General features: G+C 39.7%; 1 protein-coding gene and 1 long non-coding RNA gene across 3 annotated transcripts in view; one reads left to right on the forward strand and one right to left on the reverse strand.

Moving 5' to 3' along the window:
- megf11 (multiple EGF-like-domains 11) overlaps nt 1–23857 on the forward strand; it is a 93340-nt gene that overhangs the window by 18038 nt on the left and 51445 nt on the right. The window contains exons 4-8 of one of the 2 annotated variants that reach the window (XM_058076524.2): nt 884–998; nt 1647–1748; nt 4152–4252; nt 12430–12522; nt 12669–12689. In XM_058076524.2, coding sequence (XP_057932507.2) covers nt 892–998; nt 1647–1748; nt 4152–4252; nt 12430–12522; nt 12669–12689 — 424 coding nt within the window. In that variant the 5' untranslated portion in view covers nt 884–891. The remainder of the gene's footprint in view (nt 1–883; nt 999–1646; nt 1749–4151; nt 4253–12429; nt 12523–12668; nt 12690–23857) is intronic. The other variant, XM_078789207.1, reaches the window with a different exon arrangement.
- Nucleotides 805–2252, reverse strand: LOC131131655 (uncharacterized). Its single transcript, XR_009130222.2, has 3 exons — nt 1886–2252; nt 1356–1475; nt 805–1155 (listed from the first exon to the last, which is right to left on the reverse strand). It is a non-coding gene; the product is annotated as an uncharacterized LOC131131655 (long non-coding RNA).

A 23857-nucleotide genomic window follows, 5' to 3' on the forward strand; every position in this document is an offset into this window, starting at 1 on the left:
ATCTCTGTCACTGTCACACTCGCTTCTTGAAGGTCTCTCTGAAGGAGACAAAGTGCAGCAAAACTGGATTGTTTTAAGTGATGATCTTGCAAGAAATTGTACTGTATGTTTAAGGGTAGTAGAAAATGGGGTCTTGTAGTGAGATAATTTATTACCTCCACCATGGAGGTAATGTTTTCACTTGTGTGGGTTTGGTCATCAGATTATTGATTTGTTTGTGTGCGCCCGAAGACAGCTGGGGTAGGCTCCAGCAACCCCCGCGACCCTCGTTAGGATAAGCGGTAGAAAATGAATGAATGAATGAATGATTGTTAATTTAAAAATAGGAGAGCACTCCTGTGGGCGGCACGGCAGTCGAGTGGTTGGCGCGCAGACCTCACAGCTAGGAGACCAAGGTTCAATTCCACCCTCGGCCATCTCTGTGTGGAGTTTGCATGTTCTCCCTGTGCATGCGTGGGTTTTTTCCGGGTATGCCGTCACCATTCAGAATGTTTCCTCCCACATTCTAAAAACGTGCTAGGTTAATTGGTGACTCCAAATTGTCCATAGGTATGAATGTGAGTGTGAATGGTTGTTTGTCTATATGTGCCCTGTGATTGGCTGGCAACCAGTCCATGGTGTACCCCGCCTTTCGCCCAAAGACAGCTGGGATAGGCTCCAGCACCCCCGCGACCCTCGTGAGGAAAAGCGGTAGAAAATGAATGAATGAATGAGAGCACTCCTGTCATATCAAAGATAATTTACACAACAATGTGATCCTGATCTATAGAGAATCTTTGACGAGCATATACATATTGCTTTTGTTGTAATGCATTTCTGATGATGTTATGATGTGATACTATATGCAGATCCATTCATGTGTAAATGTATGTTATGTTTCCAGATTGAGTCATGGGGTCACTTGTTGCTGTGCCAGCCCTGCTCCTTGTTTTGGGCTTGATCGCTCGTGTGTGGACTCTCAACCCCGATGACCCCAACGTCTGCAGCCACTGGGAAAGGTCAGCATGTATCCATGAATGTATAAAGGTGCAGTGTTTCAGCATCAGCTTGTTCAGGCAGCAGTGTCTTTAGTGAAACAAGCGCTCTTCACCAAAGTCCCAGATCCATTCTCAGCCATTACGGCCGAATCGATCTAGCACAGCTTGTGTCACAGCACTGTGAGGGATGGGAGGAGTTGCAGCTTCAAATGAAATAAGCAGGCAAATTGATCAGCGTACTCTCATCCCTATCAATCACAACGACCAGAGAGCCGGAATAATTATTAGCTGTGCTCGGCTGTGTCACTTATGAGAAATAAGATGGAATAATTTCTGTCCTCGCAAGGGGGAGGAAAGAAAACTGTGAAGATATATTACCTGGATTATTGCCTGACCAAGGTGAGGGTACTTAGGATTGCGGTTCCACCTTGTTGGTATTGATATGAATTCCCTAAGTGGGCTGTGCTCATGGGTCTGAGGTCCTCCAATATCCGCCTGCTGCATACATCAATAATATAAATCACCAAAAAGGTCCTTTCAGGCCCTTATTATATTGCTTTCATTGCAGCTGTGCACTCACAGGACCTCCACTACAGTGTGTTTTCCCTACAAAGATACAAGTCACATTAACTTTGACTGCATTTACATTTTAACATTTGTGTCTCTCAGCTATGCCGTCACCGTTCAGGAGTCTTACGCTCACCCGTTTGACCAGATCTACTACACCAGGTGCACAGATATCCTTAACTGGTTCAAGTGCACAAGGCACAGGTGAGGGTCTTTTTTATGGTTTACAAATGCCTTTACCTACAATGTGCACAAATATTTTGCCACCATTAAAATGGTTGTTGACCATTTGAAATATGAATATAGTGCAACCTTCTGTCAAGGCGCTAGTGCATTGCTACCTTGCTGTGGGGTAGTGGTTAGCGTTCTGGACTTTGGAGCAGATGCCTCGGGTTCGAATCTCCACTTGTAAGCATCATCGGTATTCCTCAGGAAGGGCATCTGGAATTCAAAGGCTCAAGCCAAAAATCAGTATGTGCATCACTAAAAGATCCGCTGTGGCGACTCTGTAATCAGGAAAAAGCCGAAAGATACAAATTGCTATATTTTTGTTTGTTAGTTCTCAGGTTACTTCTGGCAGGCAGGAGCAGAGGTGTGGATTGAAGTCACAATCGACTTGATCTTTGACATAAATGACTTGGGACTTGACTCAGACTTTAGTCCGATGACTTGAAAATGCTCAAGATTTTCAGTAAATGTGTTGAGTAAAATGTGTCCCCATTCAAAGTATCTATAACTAGCATCGATTAACATCTAATCAGGTTTGAGAACAGCTACATGCTACGGTCTTGTAGATTTATATCCCTTACATATTGTGGTCCGAATGTCGTTCCCTCACTACATATACTTTTTAAAAAGATAATTAATTTATGCATGATCACTGTTTTATGGTTGCCTACAGCCTATTATTAGTCAAAAATCTTAAAAGAAATTTATATGTAGTATTCTGATCACTCGACATCAATAATATTATGAGACATGAAGTTATATTACATCACCTTTCACACTGAAAGCCTGCCTACAGAGTCATCAAAGACGAGCAAAGCCTGAGTTTGAGTGAAAAAAAGTTGGATGGGGTCATTTTTGGGGCTTTTTTTTGTCCTTCTTCCCCACTCCGTTTGAAACACTTTGTTAAGTTTAGAATAAGTACATTGGAGAGACTAACTGGTTAGCTTGGTAGCTTGCTATGCTAGCGGCAGGTGTTTGTTATGTTCCTGCAGTAACCTCATGCGTTTGTAAACAAAGAATAATAGGATTGTAAAAGTGTTATTTCATATCGACAGGGCTCTCATAATATTAAAACCCGTCATAAGTCATAAACAGATTTTGTATGCTCTAACTATGAACCCATCCTACTTTGTAGAGCGATCGGCTGTTGTTTTATATTACGCTGGAATTCATGTCATACACTATTTATATCAGGGGTCTCAAACTCAATTTACCTGGGGGCCACTGGAGCTAGGGTCTGGGCAAGGCTGGGCCGTATCAGGTTTTCAAAAAAAAAACAAAACGCATTTATTAAAAACAAAAAAATATATACAAACTTTTTCAGTGCTTTGGTTCCGATTTTCTATAATAAAAGCTCTGATAAAACATTCCACTGTTCTCAAATATCTTAATTTTTATTTTTCTGCACAAAATAAATGAAAAATAAATGAACAAATCAAGAATAAAGAAAATCAATCAATCAGTAATAAATAAATATAATAATAATAATAAAACGTCAAATAAAAACTTAAGAAACCACATATAGTTGGTGGGTAGACAAATTATTTTTTTCAGATTAAAATGAACAAAGCATTATTAGAGCCTTGTAGACATGACAAAACACAACTATAGTCACATTTATACTTTTTTTATTTACAACATATTGACACACATGCTAACTCGCAAACTAGAGAGATAGCGACCTAAACGGTAGCTTTCAAGTTATTTCCTTTAAACCTAAATAGCCAAAAACTTAGCACTTCCACACGGATAGGGAGGATATCTATTAACAGTTATTTAACCTTTAACATGAACAATAATCAAACGTAATAATTTTTTCTGGGTACATGATACCATGATACCTTTCATATCAAGGCAGGGGCCTCAAACTAGTGTCCTGCGGGCCACGTTTGGCCCGCGGGCAGCGTATTTGAAACCCCTGATTTATATTTTCTTGCTGCAAATGACACAGTGTCAAAAAAACAAGAATGAAAAAGACCCTTGCCAAGAATTTGTCTATAGAGTAGTATTTTAATATGATGGGTCTGTTTTGGTTCCAAGGTCAGATAATAAATGCTTTCAAACTTTCTGCGTTGATTTCTTATAGTGACAGCAAAGTCACGATTAATTTTAAATGCCAACCAAGCCAAAATGATTGCGGTAGCTGAGGTCAAAGATCATCTCAGAGCTTGATGTTTGTGTTAGATCTCTTCCAGATGCTTTATGGGCATGGCGAGGAAGTGCTGGCTTCAGGGGAACTTCTTGCTTTGCTGGATTTTACTTATTATGACTCTTTGGCACTTACAATAAAATCAAACCAAAATATCCCTTGTTTTCCTGGCCTTTGGCAGTTGTCACACCATTGATTACATATCCCCCTCACTGTGTCTGTTCCCTCAGGATCAGCTATAAGACGGCCTACCGGCGGGGAGTGAGGACCATGTATAGGCGCCGCTCACAGTGTTGCCCTGGTTACTTTGAGAGTGGAGACCTATGTGTTCGTAAGTATGCTTTTTATGTGTTTTTTTTGAAGAAAAGGATGAAAACGTATGATCATTTGCAAATAAAGGCAAGGTTTACGATGAATAACCAGTAACACTTAATCAGCACCTCCTTCGTTAGCAAGCCACCATCCGTGTGGCTTTAGATGACTGGGCCGAACATAAAGGCTCACCATTCTATTCTTGTGGCCGCTCTCTGTATACTCTTCCAGCTAAATTAATTTAATTGAAGCTGTTTAACAAAGAGAGAACTTAACGAGCCAAGTAGGTTCTGGTGGCAGACTGAGGAGGGGGCCATTAAAACCAATCAGCTTAAAAAGGCAGGAGCCGTGGAAATGAGTCTGAAGCAGGATGCTGTTCTATTATTGTTCAAAAATTAGACAAAACAAAAATTGAGCTTTCTTTCAACCTCAATTTCACTCATCAATAAGCCCTATGTATCTTCTGTGTTCCCTCAGGGGTCACCTTTTGCTGAATTTTTTCAGTGTTTCATTTTTTTAATTGCAGCACATGAATGCTTCTATAGGCAAGGCCTGGTCCTTTAAGAAGAATTGCATTGTGGGAAATTGAGGGTCTCGCTCTTCTCTCTGTCATCTGTCTGCAGCATTGATTGTTTTCTACGTCCTGATTGGCTGTAAACCATTATCAATCAATCTCTGCCCAGCTGTGTCTCCTGAATGTGTCATCTCTAGCTTACTTGCCTGCTGTTTTGTAAATGAATCTTGAAAAGGGAAATGAAGTTTATAGGATTTACAGTGTACAATAATTATTTAAACAAACGGAGGCGGGTGCTTCAATTTGGGCACCCTTGTTGTTTTATTGATTTGAATACATTTAGTTCTAATTATTGGAACACAAAATTAGTTTGGTAAGCTCACTGACCCTTGGCCTACATCCACAAGTGAAGCCAATCGTGAGAAAGGGTATTTAAGGTGGCCAATTTGAAGTTGTTCTAACTTTTCTAAAGAGTAGCACCATGGCAGGTGCAAAACAATTATGAAAGGAAAACAAAAGATTGTTCGACATCATGATTTAGGGGCAGGATACAAAAGCTAGGTCAGAGAGTTCAGCTGTCAGGTTCCACTCTGAGGAGCATAGTGAGGAAATGGAAAACCACAGGCACAGTCCTGGTTAAGGCCCGTAGGGGCAGGCCCAAAAAACAAATCTCAGATAAGCAAAAGCGAAGGATGGTGAGAACAGTCAATTCAGCATGCAGAATCCTCATGATCACAATAACAACATGTGCTAGTGTGTTTAGCTTTCAAAAAGTATGTATTCCCTGTACTGATATCAGATTGATATCCGTCTCGGTGGATAGTCAAGGCTGCAATATCGGAATCGGATCAGAAGTGAAAAAGTTTTATTGGGACATGCCTACTTTCCAAACAATGTTTTTTTTTTATCCCTCAAAAGGTAATTGAACTCCCACTCTCGACCATTTGCACTACTGTCTCCTTGTAGGAATACTTTGCTTGTCCTTGTTTTAGCTTTACTCGTCTCATGGTGGTACAGCTCCGGGAAGTGAGCCAGCAAGAGTATCAGCCTGTGTGATCATCTGGGGGGGGCCTCTTGGAGGGAGTCGCAGTTTGATCAATAATGTATTCATTAACCATTTGACCGGCTACAATAAAGTTATGTATTCATTGAACACTTTTTCAGGCTGTTAACCAGGTGAATCTGCAATTCTGGCCGCAGAATTTCACGAGCAGTTAAGCTTCATTTTGATTTGACATCAAGCTGAGGGGGAAAAACGCAGCCCCCCTCCAGGCGATGAGGGGTCGATAGGGCAGTTTTGCTTTCTGCTGTCTTTGCAAACTGTTTCAGCCCTTTTAATCCTAGCACTCTCACTTCCAGGATTAAGAGATTTGTACTCCCCGAGCTGTTTTGCATGCAGCGACAAAAGGGGGCATTATAGCGTTGATCGACCCAAAATGAACTCAATTTGTCTATTTCAGGACACTTTATTGGGCATATGTAAAATAGCCTGTTTTGTTTTGCTTCACTGTAGCTTTCCCATTATATTTCTTTCAAAGCCAAGTAAGAGATTCATTCATTCATTATCGACTGCTTATCCTGTGCGGGGGCTTGGTTGAATTGGCCCATCTCAGCTGACTTTGGGTGGGAGTGAGAAGGGGAGTACACTCAGGACTGGTCACCAAAAAAAAAAAAAACACAGGGCACATGTATGTCAACAATCATGGACCGTCATACTCACATTCACACCTATGGACAATACATATAACGCTTCAAATTGACCCAACATGCATGTACCATAATCCCTCGTTTATTGCTGTTAATTGGTTCCCAGACCTGACTGTGAGAAATACATTTCCATGAAATGGAATTCCTTATTTATAAATCGAATATTTTTATAGTTGGAGCACATAAAACTTGTTTACGACCTTCTAAATATAGTTTTTAACAACCCTGTCTAAAACAGAAAATAACACAGATAAAAATAAGACGTAACATACTCACACATTAGCTTTGGAAGAGTTCCTTGTTTTTTGTTATCTCATCAATGTAATGTAATGGCGTCTTAATGACACCACGTAAGGATGGCTGCAAATTAGTCACTACACAACACAGAACAGCACAACGCCACTGCCTGCTCTAAATAGCAATTCAGAACTACACAATACATTCATCACTACAGTAACATAACGACTGCATCTGGAAACCAGAGTACCCAGAGTAAATCCATGCAAGCATGGGGAAACAATGCAAACTCCACACAGAGAGATTCCAGCTGGATTCAAGGCCAGGACCACCTTTCTGTGTGGTGAGTGATAAACGCACTGCAAAATAGACAAGTGCAAAATATATGACCAATAACATCGTGATTAGATATCAACATGAATACATTAAGAATAAATACAGCAGTAAAACAACTAAAATCGTTTCATAATGAGCAAATAAATTAACAAATACATCATAGGTTAAACTGACATAAACACTGTAAATTAGAATCCTGTAAATAATACAGGATACGTGATAACACCTTCATACATAATAAATAATTAATGAAAGCTAGATGATAATCAGTAGTGATGTGCAATACAGTACCACTGATTTCCTCTCTGGTCTGATACTGAGTAAAATTCAAGCTGGTATTAGCGATACCAATACGATACTTGTGCAAATACGATTGTGTCTGGTAAGTTTTAAGAATGTTATTTCATGTCTAGGGGGCTTTAATAATCTAAAAAAACAACATATTTAGAAGGTTGTAAGCTACTCTTCTATGCTCTATGATTTATATTTGATTTATAATTAAGGCATCGTGCTGATTCCACCCTCTGCCATCTCTGTGTGGAGTTTGCATGTTCTCCCCGTGCATGCGTGGGTTTTCTCCGGGTACTCCGGTTTCCTCCCACATTCCAAAAACATGCTAGGTTAATTGGCGACTCCAAATTGTCCATAGGTATGAATGTGAGTGTGAATGGTTGTTGTTGTCTATATGTGCCCTGTGATTGGCTGGCGACCAGTCCAGGGTGTACCCCGCCTCTCGCCCGAAGACAACTGGGATAGGCTCCAGCGACCCTCATGAGGATAAGCGGTAGAAAATGAATGAATGAATGATTTGTGGAAATCACAGTCAGGTCTAGAACCAATTACTGTAACCACCTCGGTTAGTGTGTTTTTTGTCGAAAGTGTAATCCAAAATGCTGCAGCGGTTTGCATACATTTTCCCATTAGCATACAATATGTCTTGTTTGTTGTTGTATTATTAATATACTGTGTGAATCAACTCATTTTCTACTAAAGACATATTTATACGTTTCTTTACCCCGACTGCTTGCTCCTGAAGACATGCATTACGTTTTTTTGAAGAGGTGATGATGCAACTCCACAATAGATTAGAGTTTGTTTGGTGCAGTTTTAAGATAAAAAAAAAAAAAACAACCGCAGGGTGGCAGAAGTGCATTTTATAAGCACTTGGCCTGCATCTCTCTCCCATTGAAACACATGCTCTGCAGCAACCAGGAAGTGAAAAGGCATCTCGTCGTATTGTGCGAAGGAGGTTACGTGTTGAAGGGAAATTATGCAAGCGCATGCAAACATGTGCACACACAGTTTCATTGCAAAAGTGCAAATTGTAAATAGTTCATTGTGTTATGTTTGTAAAAAAAATGATTATCAGTTTGGCTAAATACATATGGCTACATATAGTTTTACTTGACCTGTGGTTGGCTGGTGACCAGTCCAGGGTGCACCCCGCCTCTCGCCCAAAAACAGAAGCCATTTTTATTCAGTTATATGCATTTAGGATGTAAAATTATAATGGTAAAACTATAAAAACATGTTTTTTGTGTTACTGAAACAGATTAATTGGACTTGAAAAACTGATGTGGTTAGAGGTTAGAGGAGAACCTTCTTGGACATGACACAAACAAATTTTGGTTACCGCTGTACTGATTAGCATGCCAGCCAATGAGAGACATTTATCTTGAGCTGGAATGTGCTGTAATTAGCTTAATTTACAAAATTAATTAAGAAAATGGAACCAACTGTTACAACATGGCAGTTTGCATGACCCCATGATGTAGAGATCGAGGCGAAGTGCGTGTAAAAAGTCTTTTAATGATACAAAAGCAGGTGACGATACTCACATCCGCTAGAGTGAGGGCTAAAAGGCAAACAAAAATGACATAAAGAACTGCAAGGAGAAAAATTCAAGAGGCAAGTGGAGAGGAGATGCATAGAATAACCATAGTCATGCAACGTAATGAAAAACAATGAACTTGTGTCATCTGAGTGGCAATGCTGTGCGGCGGAATCCCACTTCTAGCCCTTAAACCCTCCCCCTCACCGTTCTCTGGCAGATGACATAATTAAACTGTTGATCATAAATGTTTCCTACCATAAAGTAAAGTGCATACATAACTACATTATTTCAATGTTATATAGATGACTTCAGAACACCCTTTTTAACACACCCTTAGCACGTAGTAAGTCTTACCGCTTGATTTAAGGAGGATTGGGACACTTCTTCATTGTTGTGAATGAACAAAACCTAGGGGTAAGGGCGAACGTAAGGTGTATGGGGTACAATTGAATTCAGCCCAGAAATAGGCCGATACCAATACCAATACCAATCACCTACATGGAATGTAAATGTTTAAGCTTTACAACCGCTGCCTGACGTATGACCACATCGCAAGCCTTAAACTCACCACACCCTTCCAACTGCTTGCCCCCAAATGCCTCACCGATCTAAAGCTTTTCAAAGCGCCACCCTGGTGAGACACTTTTGAGGCACGTTTTGCAGGACGCAGAGCTTATGTTACTCAGACGCAGACATGCTTGTTCTGGATGATCGGTGGAAGGGATCAGTGCGAGTATTGGGCGATGTCGATATGTGGCCGATCGTTCGGAACACCCCTAATAATTGGACATGTCATGTTTTCGGTCTCATCATAATTCCTACTGGAGGAGCTGATTAATTTATTTTTCACCAGAAAAGCCTTTTTTCATGTTTCCAATGAAATCATCACCTTCCTCAAAAAACATTTGGATAGAGTAAGTTGGATTTGCTCCAGTAGATTGATTTCACTATAGGCGCTAGCACAACATTGCTTTTGCATTGATATGCTACAAACAGCAAAAAAAGAAAGCACCACTACAAAAGCACAAATGTGTTCACGAGTCTTGTACTTCTTCTTGAATATAAAAGGACACAGGAATAGAATGCTTATTACCATTCCACTACTATTACCAATTAGCACCATTGTTCATCGTTCTGATAACACCTCTTGCATAATGAACTAGATTAGTCTTTATCCAGATGAAAGACTCCATTTTCAGATTCTTCAGAAACGAGTTTAGCGACGTGATTCATGAATTTCAATTAAAATGAACGACCTACTCCTCTTTTATTGTACTGTCCCTTTTTTGGGGAGGGGGGTGCGGCATTCAGATCAAGGAGGAGCGTCGTACCTTGTCTTTTTTTTTTTTGTCAAAATTTCATTTCCACGCTTTGCTCGTTCCTTCCTGGCCACTGATCAAAATTTGCTGATTGAAACAAAATCAAATCACCTCATTGTAGTGACATTGAATTTGTCTCCTCGTTTTGAACACTCTGCATATTGCGGCCTCATTGATTACAGGTAGTCGATCTCACGCCTTCGTCAGCAGAAATGTTGGAAAGCCTCCTCTTTTCTTTTTTTTCTGCTTCATTTTAATTAGACACTTTCCTTGCCAGAATACTGATGCTCAGAAATCTGCCCCGCATTATCTTTCAATCTCTGGTTTACCGTTTTTGCCTCGGGAGCATTTCTGTGATTAGCAGCGGCTTGTGGCTGTTTGGGATTCTTCCCTCTTCCTCCTCTTTCCGGCCTCATCCCTCCTGCTGGCAGCGGATTCTAATCGAAGGCTGATTGAGTGATAATCTATAGTCGTATGGTTCAGGCATACTGCCAACTCCCACTGACCTCTCTGCCTGCAGGATGAGCTCCATGATATCACATATAAAAATAACCCCAAATCTCTTTGTGTTGTGTGAAGAAAAAATACAAATGCCGCCCTGCCTGCTGCCGTGTTTTTTTTTTCGTTTTTTTTTTTAAGGCATGGTACGAGGACTGAAAACATAAAATGCTGATTTTGGACAGGATCTGGCACCTCAGGATCAAGCAGCTGTGTTTGTTTTGCTGCCCTTGGTTGTATGATTCCACTACAGGCCAGGATTGTGAACTGCTGATTTCCATCATGCTGGTTTTCTTTCCTCAAGATAAGAAAATGTCTCTCAGTCCAGCGAGGCTGATGACCTTGTCTGCCATCTTTGCTTTTTCATGCTAAGTGCCCATTTTTTTGTGATAGATTTCCTTTTGTTTCATGAAGAAAAATGGCAAAACCCAATGGATGGCTCAAAACTCCCTGAATGTGCTCACCGGAATACAAATAGGATCCCACCGGTTGGGTGCCGTGTTGTTCAATAAGAATGATCAAGACAGCACACGCACTCTTGCATAAACACCGCAGTGCCCAGCCTCGCTATATTAAAGAATGAGTACATGACAAAGCACTGGCTGATCAAATTAGAGGGGATTTACGGCTCGCTCTGTCATGCTCCCGCCTGCAGATAACAGCTCAATCTGGAAAGTAAATAAAAGTATGTGATAAACTGAGATGTTGCTCAATGTCTCTTTCTCCTGAGAAATTGTTTCAGTGTGGTGTCATATAATGGAGATGGATGCTAACTATATGAATCTTGAACAGCACTCACAGCATTTACTCAATATATCATATATATATATATATACATGTATATATTTATATATACATATATATAATATATATATTATATATATAATATAATTTAAATACAAATTAAAGAAATACTAAAATTATATCATTTTAACGGCCGAATTGTTAGCACGGAGGACACACAGCGAGGAGACCCGAGTTTGATTCCACATAAATGCACGCTCGTCCATTTGGTCTTATCTAAAAGCGCATTATTAATGTCCTACATGGCCTTTTTTTTGGTTCCGGGATTTGAGCTCTGGGAGTAATGTGAAAGTACATGTACACTTCACTGGAGAAGGTCAGTATCTTGAGGAGCACAAGCTCTACAACAGTTCTCTGCTCTGCCATTCATGAATGGATGTGTCCTCCATTTTTGAAGAGCCTTTGAGTGTTTACATGGGAACAATATTACCGACATTTTCAAAAAAACTCAATTTTGAGACCCACCGTAGCACACGCTCACTAAAATGCAGTTATAATGTAAATTAGCATGTTTGTTTGTATTTTGAATTTTAAAAACCCATCATGTGGAACCCTATTCTCTTTAACACAACAAAGCCACTAAATTTAGTTCCTATTTCCCACTGTCTTATAGACCTGGAACAGATGCAGGATGACGGCATTGTGAAAGCGTAGCTGTGACATTAGGGCCTCATAATTGTCACATTATGTGTAAAATAACTCACATTGATGGCAATATCTCACCTTTGCTGAAAAACGCAAAGGGAAAAAGCAAAGGTGGCTTAATGCTGGCTCTTCTGTTCCAGGTCTGACACAGTTAGAGTATGTGGGATCTCTCTGTTAAAGAGGGTTTAGACAAGATTAATAGGAAGATATTTGTTTTTTTTGTGTGTTGTGGTGGTGTTTTACACTTGTATGTGTGTGTGTTAACTGGCGGTGACACATCTGTGTGTGTGTGTGTGTTGCAGCTCTATGCACAGAAGAGTGCGTCCATGGCCGGTGTGTGTCTCCAGATACCTGCCAGTGCGAGCCCGGCTGGGGCGGACTGGACTGCTCCAGTGGTGAGTGCACCTCACTCCCACAGCCACTATTAGTCACTTATACTCATTTAGACCTAAATGGCTTTGACAGCTTGTTAGTTTTAGAAGCATTTGCCTCAGTGTACGCCTATCGCAAAGCTGCTTAGCTTTGTATCCTCTCTTCTTAGCAAACACAGCCAACGGAACAGGTAAGTCACTCATTCATTTTCATTTGCTGGAAGTGGAAGTGATTTGCTTGATGAATATAACGGATGGATGGATGGCTGCAGCCCCCCTGTGTCTCGCGAGCTCTTTGTTATGATCTCAATCGTGATTAGACTGCTGGTTGTGACTTGTGGCTGTGCAATGAAAAATCAATTTTTTGGACTGCAATAAGCCATTATAACGGCCTTTCTATTTACTGGGTTTTTATCACAGTTTTCAAAACTAAGTTGGAAAAAAGAATGGGAAGGTGGAGTCAGGCTCATCTGCTCTGCAATCATCTAAATGCCAGACTCTCATGAATGCCAGACAGGAAGGAGGGAACGAATCTATAATCTCCACCTTTGTGACATTTGTGTCTGTAGAAACATACGGGTTCTTTTATATTGAAAATTGTTGAGATTGTGCAAGTAAGTATTCAGTGATGCAAAATGTAAAAAAAAGTGCAAAATGTACATTTTATAAAGCTCACTAAGGCAATAACTGTAACTTATCAGCATAACCTGTGTAGGTCCACACAAATGTGGCTGCACAACACAACTGTGGTTTTATATATATATATATATATATATATATATATATATATATATATATATATACACACAATACATTCACAAGCCCTTTCTAACTCCAAAAAGATCTGAACTATCACTTGCTGTTGTTAAGAAGAGACACAACCCAGTGGTACAAAAACACAACACGAAGTTTGCAACTCAAATCCATAAACGGGCCTCACGCCGCACTCTATTAGGTATACCTGCACAATCGAATACTCCCAATACGAGAGCCTGTGGTGTAAAACTGCACAATTTCACTACCCTTTGCTTTCTTAAAGGGGCCTTCTCCTGATCATGTTGAATCATATTTTACAATAGTTTCTTTTAATAAAATGCTCCATAAAATGTTCCAGTCCACATATTGTGGACTGGGTAAATCTGCATTATTCTCCTCTTGGCCAAACTGCTTGGATTCTTCAGCCTCCTCCCCGACCACGCCTGCCCAGTTGTGATTGGCCAGGGGTCAAGAGTCAGCTCCAGTCCGCCAGCCCCAACCTTCACCACAGTTTAGAGCTGCAAAGAGGCACCTCCCGTTCAACTGTTTATGTTCTAATGGTTATCAGTAAACAATAAAGAAGAATTAGATATTGGATATAATTGTATTATTATTTGAGAATCCAGGTTGAACTGTACTTTAACAGTTATTGTGAAGTGGCGCAATAGCTCCCCCCAATACAAAAAAAATCTTCCTCTTGCTGCCTTACTCCAGTGTAGCTACATCATTCTTTTATCCATAAAATACTTTGTGTGCCATTTGCAATAAAAAGCGACTTAGCGATCTCCGATTACAGATTGACAGATTAAAATATTTTTATTTTGATGGGAGGGAATCTTGAACTCCAACCACTTTTCCCTGATGTTTGCCTCGTTAGGAATTTTAAGCACATTTCGCTTTCCCTTACACCCGAAGAAACACTTCCTGGGAGACCGTAAACAGAGAAGCAGTGTATCTGGCCACACGCCCATATAAGGAAGCCCGTCACGGAGAGCCAGTGTTAGAAATAACTCTAAAACAGAGTGTTCAGAGCCATCCCAAAGAATACAACATTCTAACTACATTTATAGATCAGAAAAGTGGGGAAAGTACAAAAGATTCCCTTTTAAAACAAACCAAGCTTATGATATGGCACTTCCACGCCACGGAGAACAAGGTACAACAACAATTTTCATCATATTTACATAAAAAATTGGAACTGTAGAATATAGACCCTTTACACTTGATCATTGTCATTTTAAAGATGGCTCACCACACTGCCAACTAGTGTTTTAGTTGTGTTTTTGCAGAGCAACACAGCCTCCCCAGTGCAGAAATACAGTACATACTGTCACAACTAAACATTCTCAGAACACAACAATAAATCAAGCTGTCAGAATGAAGAATGAGAAATTATATCAGTTGTGTTATTGTATAGATCTATGAATTTTCATTAGCAAAAAAGCCATTCCCTGATTAGCAACAGTGTGTAAATCAGCTGCTCCTGCGTCATCGCAAACCTGCCGCGGGTTCAGTGGCATAAATGACGAGCCTGAGCGGGAAGGAGGCTATGATTTTTTTTTTCTTTTTAGTGGCGGGCCCCCCGTGGGAGTCTTGTCCCACTCTTGGTTGGTTAGAAGTGCAGCCGTGTGTGCAGTGTAGCGTGCAGGTGCTGTGCTAATCCAACGTATTAAAATAGTCGAGCATTGAGACAGAGGCATTATTCATAACTTTGAATTTCCATCGCAGGCGCCATTCCAGGCTTTTTCATTTACGAGCTTTCATCTGTTGAAATGCGGAATGGGTGCCAATTCTCAAATTAAATCTGCCCTCTTTTTTTGTAGTGTAAATGGCCGCTTTTGCTTTTTACTTGCTTTTTTTTAATGCATTCGACTCATTGTGAAATGTAGGTGATGTAGCATTAGCAGCCACCACGCGAGTGCATGACTCTCATCGGCTAAAAAGCACACACTGGCATCTTTTCAGTTGCAGAGCTGCCATGTTTATTTTATTGCTACATTTTGTTTGAAAATGTATTTAAGATGATATAAAAGCCAGTTCCCTGATTTGATCGTTGGTGAGAATGCACAATGTGGTGGTCACATAATGAGGCGTGTGTAAATGTGATTAAAAAGCATGTCACCCATGCTTGGAGATAAGTGGGAGGCTTTGTGGGCCTTAAGCTAAAGTGACAGCCTTCCAGCCAGTGATCTGGCACCCAATCAAAGGCTTGGACCCTGTTTGTGGAGCAGCACCTGGCAGGAAACTGCTTTGTATATGTGTCAGGTGGTTCGAGTAAAGTCAGCTTAGAGAAGGCGAAAAGCTTTGAGAGATTCAGAAACTTGTTTTGCGGCTGAAGATATTGCCTTCTTTTTGTTTTGTTTTTTTCCGCCCACTGCGATCCACCTGCTGATGCCAGGAAATATTTCATCCTCTGCTCGGTCTTGAGCCAAAAGTCTCACTGGGGCTAGAGCTGCCCTGTGACCTGCGAGGACTCCTGCGGGAGCTTCTCCTCAAGGACACAGTGGCTCATATACACAATATAGGGCTACTCAAAAGAATCAGATGACAAATATAAAGCATTCTGAGTTTAGTTTGAGTTCTCTTGAGATGGATGAATGTTTAATTGCTGTTGCTGGTGTGTGTGTGCTCATATGTGTTGTGTTTGTGCTCTTGAACATGTTTTTCTATCATCATTTCATGTTTTTGTCCACTTGGCGCACAGCACAACACATTCAAATGTTTTTGTTTATGTATTGACATTTTGTTTTGATGTCTTCTCGCTTTGACGGAACTATATTTTTGTATTATATTGATGAGCAACTGTGTTCAGTATACAATTTACAAATGCTTCAAAACACTGTGAAACTAAACGATACAGGGGCAGTACAATATCAGTAGATGAAGGTCCTCTTATGGGACTCGGCAGCATGTCTTTAGTTATTGTAGTTAACTGAAATGTACAATGACATTTGGCCAATGTAGCGTAGTTATAGTTTGCGACATGTATTGATCCTATGAAAATAATTTTTTTGTTATCATATCAATGCAATAACATTTTGTGTTATTAGTTTGTAATTCAATGAAAGCTACTTTTTCAGTTTTAAATCCACTTTTCCCCCAACTTTTCAGACACCACATATTATACTTATATTGATTTGTCAATTGTAATGCAACTCAGCTAAAACGTGCTTATAGTGTTTCTAAGCCACAGAGAACTTGATATTAATTGGAATCAGGCTAAAAAAAATACATTACATATAACAATTAAATCTTTTAACCTTAATAATGATTTGGAGTGCATAAGTGGACATATTAAACAACACGACAGCAACAAAACCAATAATTTAACAGCAGCCGGAGAAAACAGCTTATCTAGAATAAAAACAGCTGATGGGTTAATTGTAAACAAGTGTAACACGCATGGGTACAGATGCAGTTGTTAAAGCTGCTAGATGCTGATCACTCATGAGACTTCAAATCCTGTGGCGGTGGTAGAGGTTGCCTACTGCCACAGCTGTTCATGGTCATGTTTTTGACCTGGTGCTAATTACAGACTTGGTGGATATTTCTTTTTATAGGCCACGGACTGAGTGGTTAATTGAACAATTGTGGTGTTAATTGCGGCATTTAACATAGTGTCCTTAATCACAATGCATCATTGGACAAAGTTGTGACACCGCTTCATTGTTTCAGGCCCATGAGGTAACCTTCAAACTGTCTCCAAATGGGAGTGCAGTTTCAATATACATATTTAATTGATGAATGCAGCGTTTAAGCTCTTGTTTCTGCAATATTGTTGCAGACAGGGGCAGGGGTCAACAAAAGCAGTATTGCATATTAAGAGTTTTAAATCAGTGTTGGTGTAAGCTAATGCTGATTGCAGCAAAAGCAATGGAGCTCATCATGTAGGGCGTAACAGGTACCTGCACCAACTAGTGGAACACGTAACCTTTCTAAATGCACGCGGTGAAAATGCATTTTGAAAAGACTCCTGTGGGGATTCCCCCTAGCGCCCGTCAACAATATTTGCACATTATTCTCAGAAGTGCATCTAAGCCAGATGGTTCCCCTCCACTCCCACTGCAGCAGGACATTGACATGCATCGCCATCAAAGACCCTGGAGGATGCAAATTACACCCAACAGGCGTGAGATGCATGAATGGAAAGACTGCTGCGTACACAAACTGTATTAACAACTTCTCAGTACTTTTGCTTAATAAGAAATAATCCTACCCCTCATTAAATACACCTGCACCTTTTTAGTTATCATGGTTGATATTAAATATTATTTTTAAGAAAAATCTAAACCACTTGCATGTTTGACGTATGTCTTTATAGTCCAGCTTCGTCCCACAGTCCAAAACCATGCATGTTATGTTAAATGGAAACTTTAAATTGTCCATTGGTTTGAATGTGAGTGTAAATGGTCATTTTATATGTCCTGGGATCAGGAGGGCTACCGGGAATTCTCGGCTCCATGAAGACAAACAAATTGTTACTGTTGTTTCAGGAAGGCAATTTTTGACATTTGTCATTTACACTGGACCTGTCAAATAAACCAATAAAATAAATAAATACATAAAAAATATATATATTGCGCCATCCCCAACCCAACCCAATTGTCCTAACTTGCCCCCCTTATACGGCACCCCTGCCTGGGATTGACTATAGTAATCAGTCCAGTCCAGTACTCCGTCTCAGTCAGCTGGGATAACTGGAGATCTCAACAAAAATTATATGGTTAGTAAAGTTACACCACTGCATACCACTATATTACAACTATTGTTAAATCAATACTTCTCCGTTAGCTATTCATGCGCTTGAACACCTTATCAGCGTAGAAAGGAAGAAGAGAGAAGCCGAGTTATTCAACATTCTCTGTGTGTTCTCTGAACAAATAAAGCACACACGCACACATAATAAAGATGATGAAATTATTCCCCGGACAGAATCCGTCTATAGTGTCCCTATACACACTTAATACATCTACGTATTAAAATCAGTCAGTCAGTCAGTCAGTATCAGTAATCTTAAATCCAATTCTTAAAAAAAAAACATTGAACAAGTTATGTACCTTGTATTTCAAGGTTACAACTGTATTTCAAGGTTATTAATGTACCAAAAGTTGGGACCAGGGTATACAGTACATAGTATTTGCTGCAATTATTAGCGCTAGATAGCACAGCTCAATGATGGTTTACAGATTGACAAGACACGGGCGCCTATAATCACACCTGTCATTCCTTATGTTTCCCTGTCACCCTTCTGTTTAAATAGTTTCCCCCTAAAGAGAAAAATTAACTCCGGTACTGCAGGTGATAAAGGTGACGGTATCCACGTTTGAGCCACGGCGGTGCAGCACATTGGCAGTGGGCAAGTGGGTCTTTCCATACCTTCGTTGAATAATTTTTCATGGCTGGGATGTCGGAGGAAATTTCCATTATTTTCTGGAAAATGTCCCTTATTTTCACATTCAAATGCAAATGCTGACAGGCATGCCTAAATCCATGCTGCCTGTCCTTGCATTGTATTTCTAATTCATTGAGCTGAGCAACAAGCAACTCCAGTATCACTTTGCAGAGCACACTAACAGCTCCATAATAAAAGGTGGAATGTATTCAATTGTGTCTGTATATATTTATGCACAAATAACATTCAAAATGTGACTCGCATGTAGGTAAAGTGTCAAATATGCACATTTAAGTGACCAATGACGTTTAGCATGCATGCTTCAACGGTGTTAAGACATACTGTTTACTAGTCGTAGTAGTTTCTGTAGTTTTTGTTTGGCCCAGAGCGCAGGCTGACTCTGCTCCGGCTCTGGACGTCCTGTGCCGTCCCATTAAACAGGATTTATAGCACCCATGAGCTCACTCCTCCAGTACCTTCGGGAGAAAGCCTAAAACGTTTGTGTGTGTGTGTGTGTGTGTGTGTGTTTTCATACGTGGGAGGAAAAAATAAAAGCATGACATTTCCAGTGGTGTCGATGGTCAGGATGATAAAATAATTTCGAGGCGTCACATTCTGATGGCCGCTATCACTCTGATGTTTGTCATTATCCAGTAAGAGAGCGTCTGAGAGTCTGCATAGATGGCCTGATTTAAGGACATTAAAAAGCCTTATCTCGTGTCCTTAAAGAGAAGGTCAGCGTGTCTAAAATAGCTGAAATGCCATGATAACAGTTTAGAGAGACATAATGTCGGCTGAATACTAATGCAGAACAAAGCTCATTTCACAGCCCGTAAGTCACGCTTGGTTTTGGTCCATTGCCATGTTTATGACGTTGACTCAATAGACTTTTACTAATTATTGTTTTGATGAGCTCTTTACATAAACACATGTAAACTCCACCTTATCCTCTTCATCGGATTTATTGCCATGTCATCAAAATGTTTGGGGTGTTTGTATTTTTTTTTTCTTGTAGCAGAACCACATCTTCTTGTCTTCTGAATCTTCAAGGTCAACTTGTCCTCACTTTCTAACGCTTTAAAGTGAAACTGTGACTTTCTCTGTGTTTTTAACTTTAACTGACAGTGTAAGCATCGTGACACACATACATAGGACTTTATCTTTTTAATAGCTCCTCATAAATTGAGTATTTCAGTAAATTGCAAAAATCCGACAATAGCCGTGAGGCAAACATTGTTTTTCTCTTAAAGACGGTATTTTAAATTGCAGTGTGGTCAATATCAGCACATACACAAAAATGTCTGGCACCTGCTTTTGGAGCAAATTTCCATTTTTTCCTTTTTCCAGGACCACTACTACTACTAATAACAATAATAATAATAACAACACTAAATAAATTAATAGATACATATCAGAGAACACATTATTATTATTGCATTATTTCTCGTCATATTATTACTACTTGGTTATATCTTAGTGGGAATTTTTATTAAAATAGACACTTAAATGAATTAAAACTTTACCTATTAAGCTTATATGAGGTTTACACCCAACAAACCTTGAAAAATATTCATATATTCAATAAGGAGAGAAAATGAACCTATTTGAGCAACTAAGAGGAAATTCTACAATTAATTTTTGAAAAAATCTGCATTAGTAAGAGTTAGGTGTAAAATTATTTTGCAGCATGGCAAATTACTATATTTAAAATCTGTGAAAATAAAAACAAAATAAAAAAATCACTAATAATTGATAATGTAATATTTGTCGATGCATGGTACAAAGGTGTACTACCAAACCAAAGTTTCATTGATGAAGTTCCAATTTTTCAAATACAAAATGGAAAATGTTATTTGTAATGTTTGTAATTTCAATATTTATAATATAATAATTTTGTCATTTTGTAATGTTATTTGTTTCCTGTAATCTGTGTCATATGACATGTGAAGGAATACAAAGTGCCGTCGTAGGACAAGATGGACTCTCCCAAGAATATTGTGCATTGAGTCCTCACCATCTTCTGGTTTGGTGCATTTGTTGCATGCAGTGACCTTCCTTTACTTTGCGTTTGAGGGAATATCAGCAGTCCTTCTTGAATCCTCCTGTGCTCCTGCAATCTCCTGATGTTTAACCCTGCACTTCATCGCAGTGGTGCAGTGATTACGGGCCGTCCTGAGGAACATCGATTGTCCTGCTCCTCCTAGGCAAGCCCCACACAATGCTGACGAATGAACTCGTGGCCCTGCCAAGTCCAATTAACTGTCAGTGCCGCATCGACGGGTTCCTCCGTTTGTTGAGAGTGAAGAAAAACAAACTTTTAATCAAATTTGCCTTCAGGCCCCAGGGTATTTGGGGTTGTAGTTTGCATTCAGCTGTGCTCACTCCCCGCCTGCATTCATGCCACCCTCTCAGGAGATTCTATTGCATGTTGTCGGCCCAAGATAACACGGCACCCTGCACCTTCCTTTCCATTATCTCTGACTGATAAATCATCCAGCATTTTAATATACAGCCACAAAATAAGGTGACAAAAGACTGAATGTATTAATTCATTTTTCCATTGTTTAACATACAATGCAGTGCTTGGCTCTGTCGCAAAGAATTACATTGGAGCATTGTTTGACTACGGTGGGAGTTTACAGCCTGCATGTCACTTTCTTGAATATCAATAAAACAATCGAGTGCTCGATCAGATCAGTAAAAGCCAGGTTACGATCTTGCAGGGTAGTTGTTTTTTTCCAGTGTATTAGCATCCCCACAGATCCCCTCTGTTAATTCTCCCAAGGTCGAGATAAACAACTCTGCTCTTCTCTGCCGTGATTAGAGTAATGCAGGCATTACAAGCCCTGAAATTCAATTACATTGTTTGCTTTTGCCACATGGGAAGAAGGAAAAGGACAATCTTTTGAACAGTCAAACCTTAGTTTCTAAATAGCAATGTAAGGGAATTAGCGATTTCAATCAAGCAAACAAAAGTACTGGGACACATGAATATTATGCAGTTAACTTAAAAGTTTACAGAAGAAAACATCCCACGGGAAATAATGTAAATTATTGAATGTGATATAAAATTCACCTTAATTTTACCGTAAATTCTAGTGAATAAGCTGCACCCACTAAATTTAGAGGAAAAACAGATTTGTTTTATTATTTTTTGTAAGCCGCACCGGTCTATAAGCCCCACATAAAGTGACATATAAGTCAGTGAGGCAACGGTAGCCTTTTCATTGGCAGGAGCTAATCATGAGTTATGAAGAAACTCACGATGAGCTTGTCAAGCCAAAAGCTAAAGTTAGTGGAAATTCAGTATATGGACCCAGAACAACAACATAACAGTCTGACTCATGGTTCACTACATTCACTAAATTCAGCACACAGCAACTAAAACTCCAATGTTATACATCAGAAATATACAAACATATACCAATTTGAGTGTTATATTATTTTTTTTCAATGTATGCACCTGCCTACTTTTGTTTAGATAATTATTGCACTCTTTCTGTAAATCCTATAATCCTATAATATATACAGGTAATTTCATTTCTCATCTATCACTGTGTTCATCTGTTGTATGATATATTTAACTGAAATGGCTGATCAAAAACAACCTGGGTCACACACTCAGCTGCTTCAAAGAACTTCCGGTTTATGCTGCTAGCTGTGAATGGTATTGGAGTTGATAGTAAACGACAATGTATCTTTTTAAAATGTCAGCTTTAACATACACCCATATGTGTTGGGTTCCAAATCCGATCTGGAATTAGAGACTGGATAGTCTGAAGTTTCTCAAAAAAAAAGAGGTTACTTCAAGTTGTCTCTCAATGGTAAATGGCATTAGCATTTTAGCATTAGTTTTTCTACAGCATCAGTAACATCTAATGTGGCCACTAACTGTGGTGGGAAACGGCTATTAGCAAACGCGCCCCCTGTATGCAAGCGCATTTCCTCCATGGCTGTGTTCGAAACCGCATACTAACTATTACATACTTCCATGCCCATACTATCCACACTCCATACTGCATACCCTATCCATCAGACAGTATGCAAAGCGTTTACGCTACAGCGTACTACATGATAATTCTATAAATCCATCACTTTATTTTTTTTTAAATCAGGCGAGAAAGTGGACATTTAGATCCCGAGTGTGCCATATATTTGTCCAAATTCCAACCGTTTAAAATTTTGTTCGAACGAATTTGGCAAAATTTAAGCTTGCCAAAATGAGCAATGCACTTTTGGTTATTTTCACAAAATAAAATACCCCCTTATTTTTCTCATACAAAAAACCATAGTGATGAATCACTGCTTTTACTTTGAAAACAAGAAGCGAACCAACTCGCAATATATCCTGCTTGACACGGCCGTTTGGTCCATCCTGCTGCTTAGTGTTCAGCCAACGTTTTTTTTTTTCCCACGGTGACGTCACGTTTAATCCTGGGTAATTTGAATGTGAGTAGTAAGCTGATGATACATATTCAACATTTCTGGCAAATGCAGTATGCATCCGGGAACTTCTCGCATACTAAAAAATCGCATACTGCCAGTGTAGACACACTGCATATTCAAAGATTTAGTATGAGTAGTAGGTAAGTATGCAGTTTCGAACACAGCCTGTGACTTACACAAAATAAACACAGTTAGGACACTGATAAATTGTTTACTTCCTGCTTGCTCTTCCGTCTCTTCCACATGACCAAGTAACATTGGAAAGACGTTGGACTTCAGCATGTTTGTCGGGTAGTCCAGCTGCGTACTGGCCCATGTTCACCAAACAGCCCAGTGTGAAATGCCGTTGACAGATTAAAATGCATTTCTTTTGCTGGTAGGGAATCAGAAACTCCAACCACTTTGTCCCTGATGGTGGCGTCTGTAGGAATTGTAAACAAACCGTGACCTGAGGTATTAGAATTCTGCACCTTGATTCTCCCAGCTTTAAACATTTGCTCATATTATGATTGTGTGACACACCTTCATTCCCGGCAGAGGCGTTTTAAAAAATGAATGAAAGACAAACTCGCCCTCCACCAAACGGCACTAAAAGAGGGTTTAAGGTCTGCGGATCAATATTACCGGTACTTGCATGGACTTTCAAACAAGATTCTACATGGATTTGATTTCTTATATCGTCTGCTTGTTTAGTTTAATCAAAAGTGACCAGCGATTACATGTATTGACATGTTGTTTTAGTAGCGGAGACACGCTCCTCCCGGT

This window comes from Doryrhamphus excisus, linkage group LG1, assembly GCF_037039965.1.
Source record: "Doryrhamphus excisus strain RoL-2023G ecotype Guam linkage group LG1, RoL_Dexc_Guam_v1.1, whole genome shotgun sequence".
NCBI classification, from domain to species: domain Eukaryota; kingdom Metazoa; phylum Chordata; class Actinopteri; order Syngnathiformes; family Syngnathidae; genus Doryrhamphus; species Doryrhamphus excisus.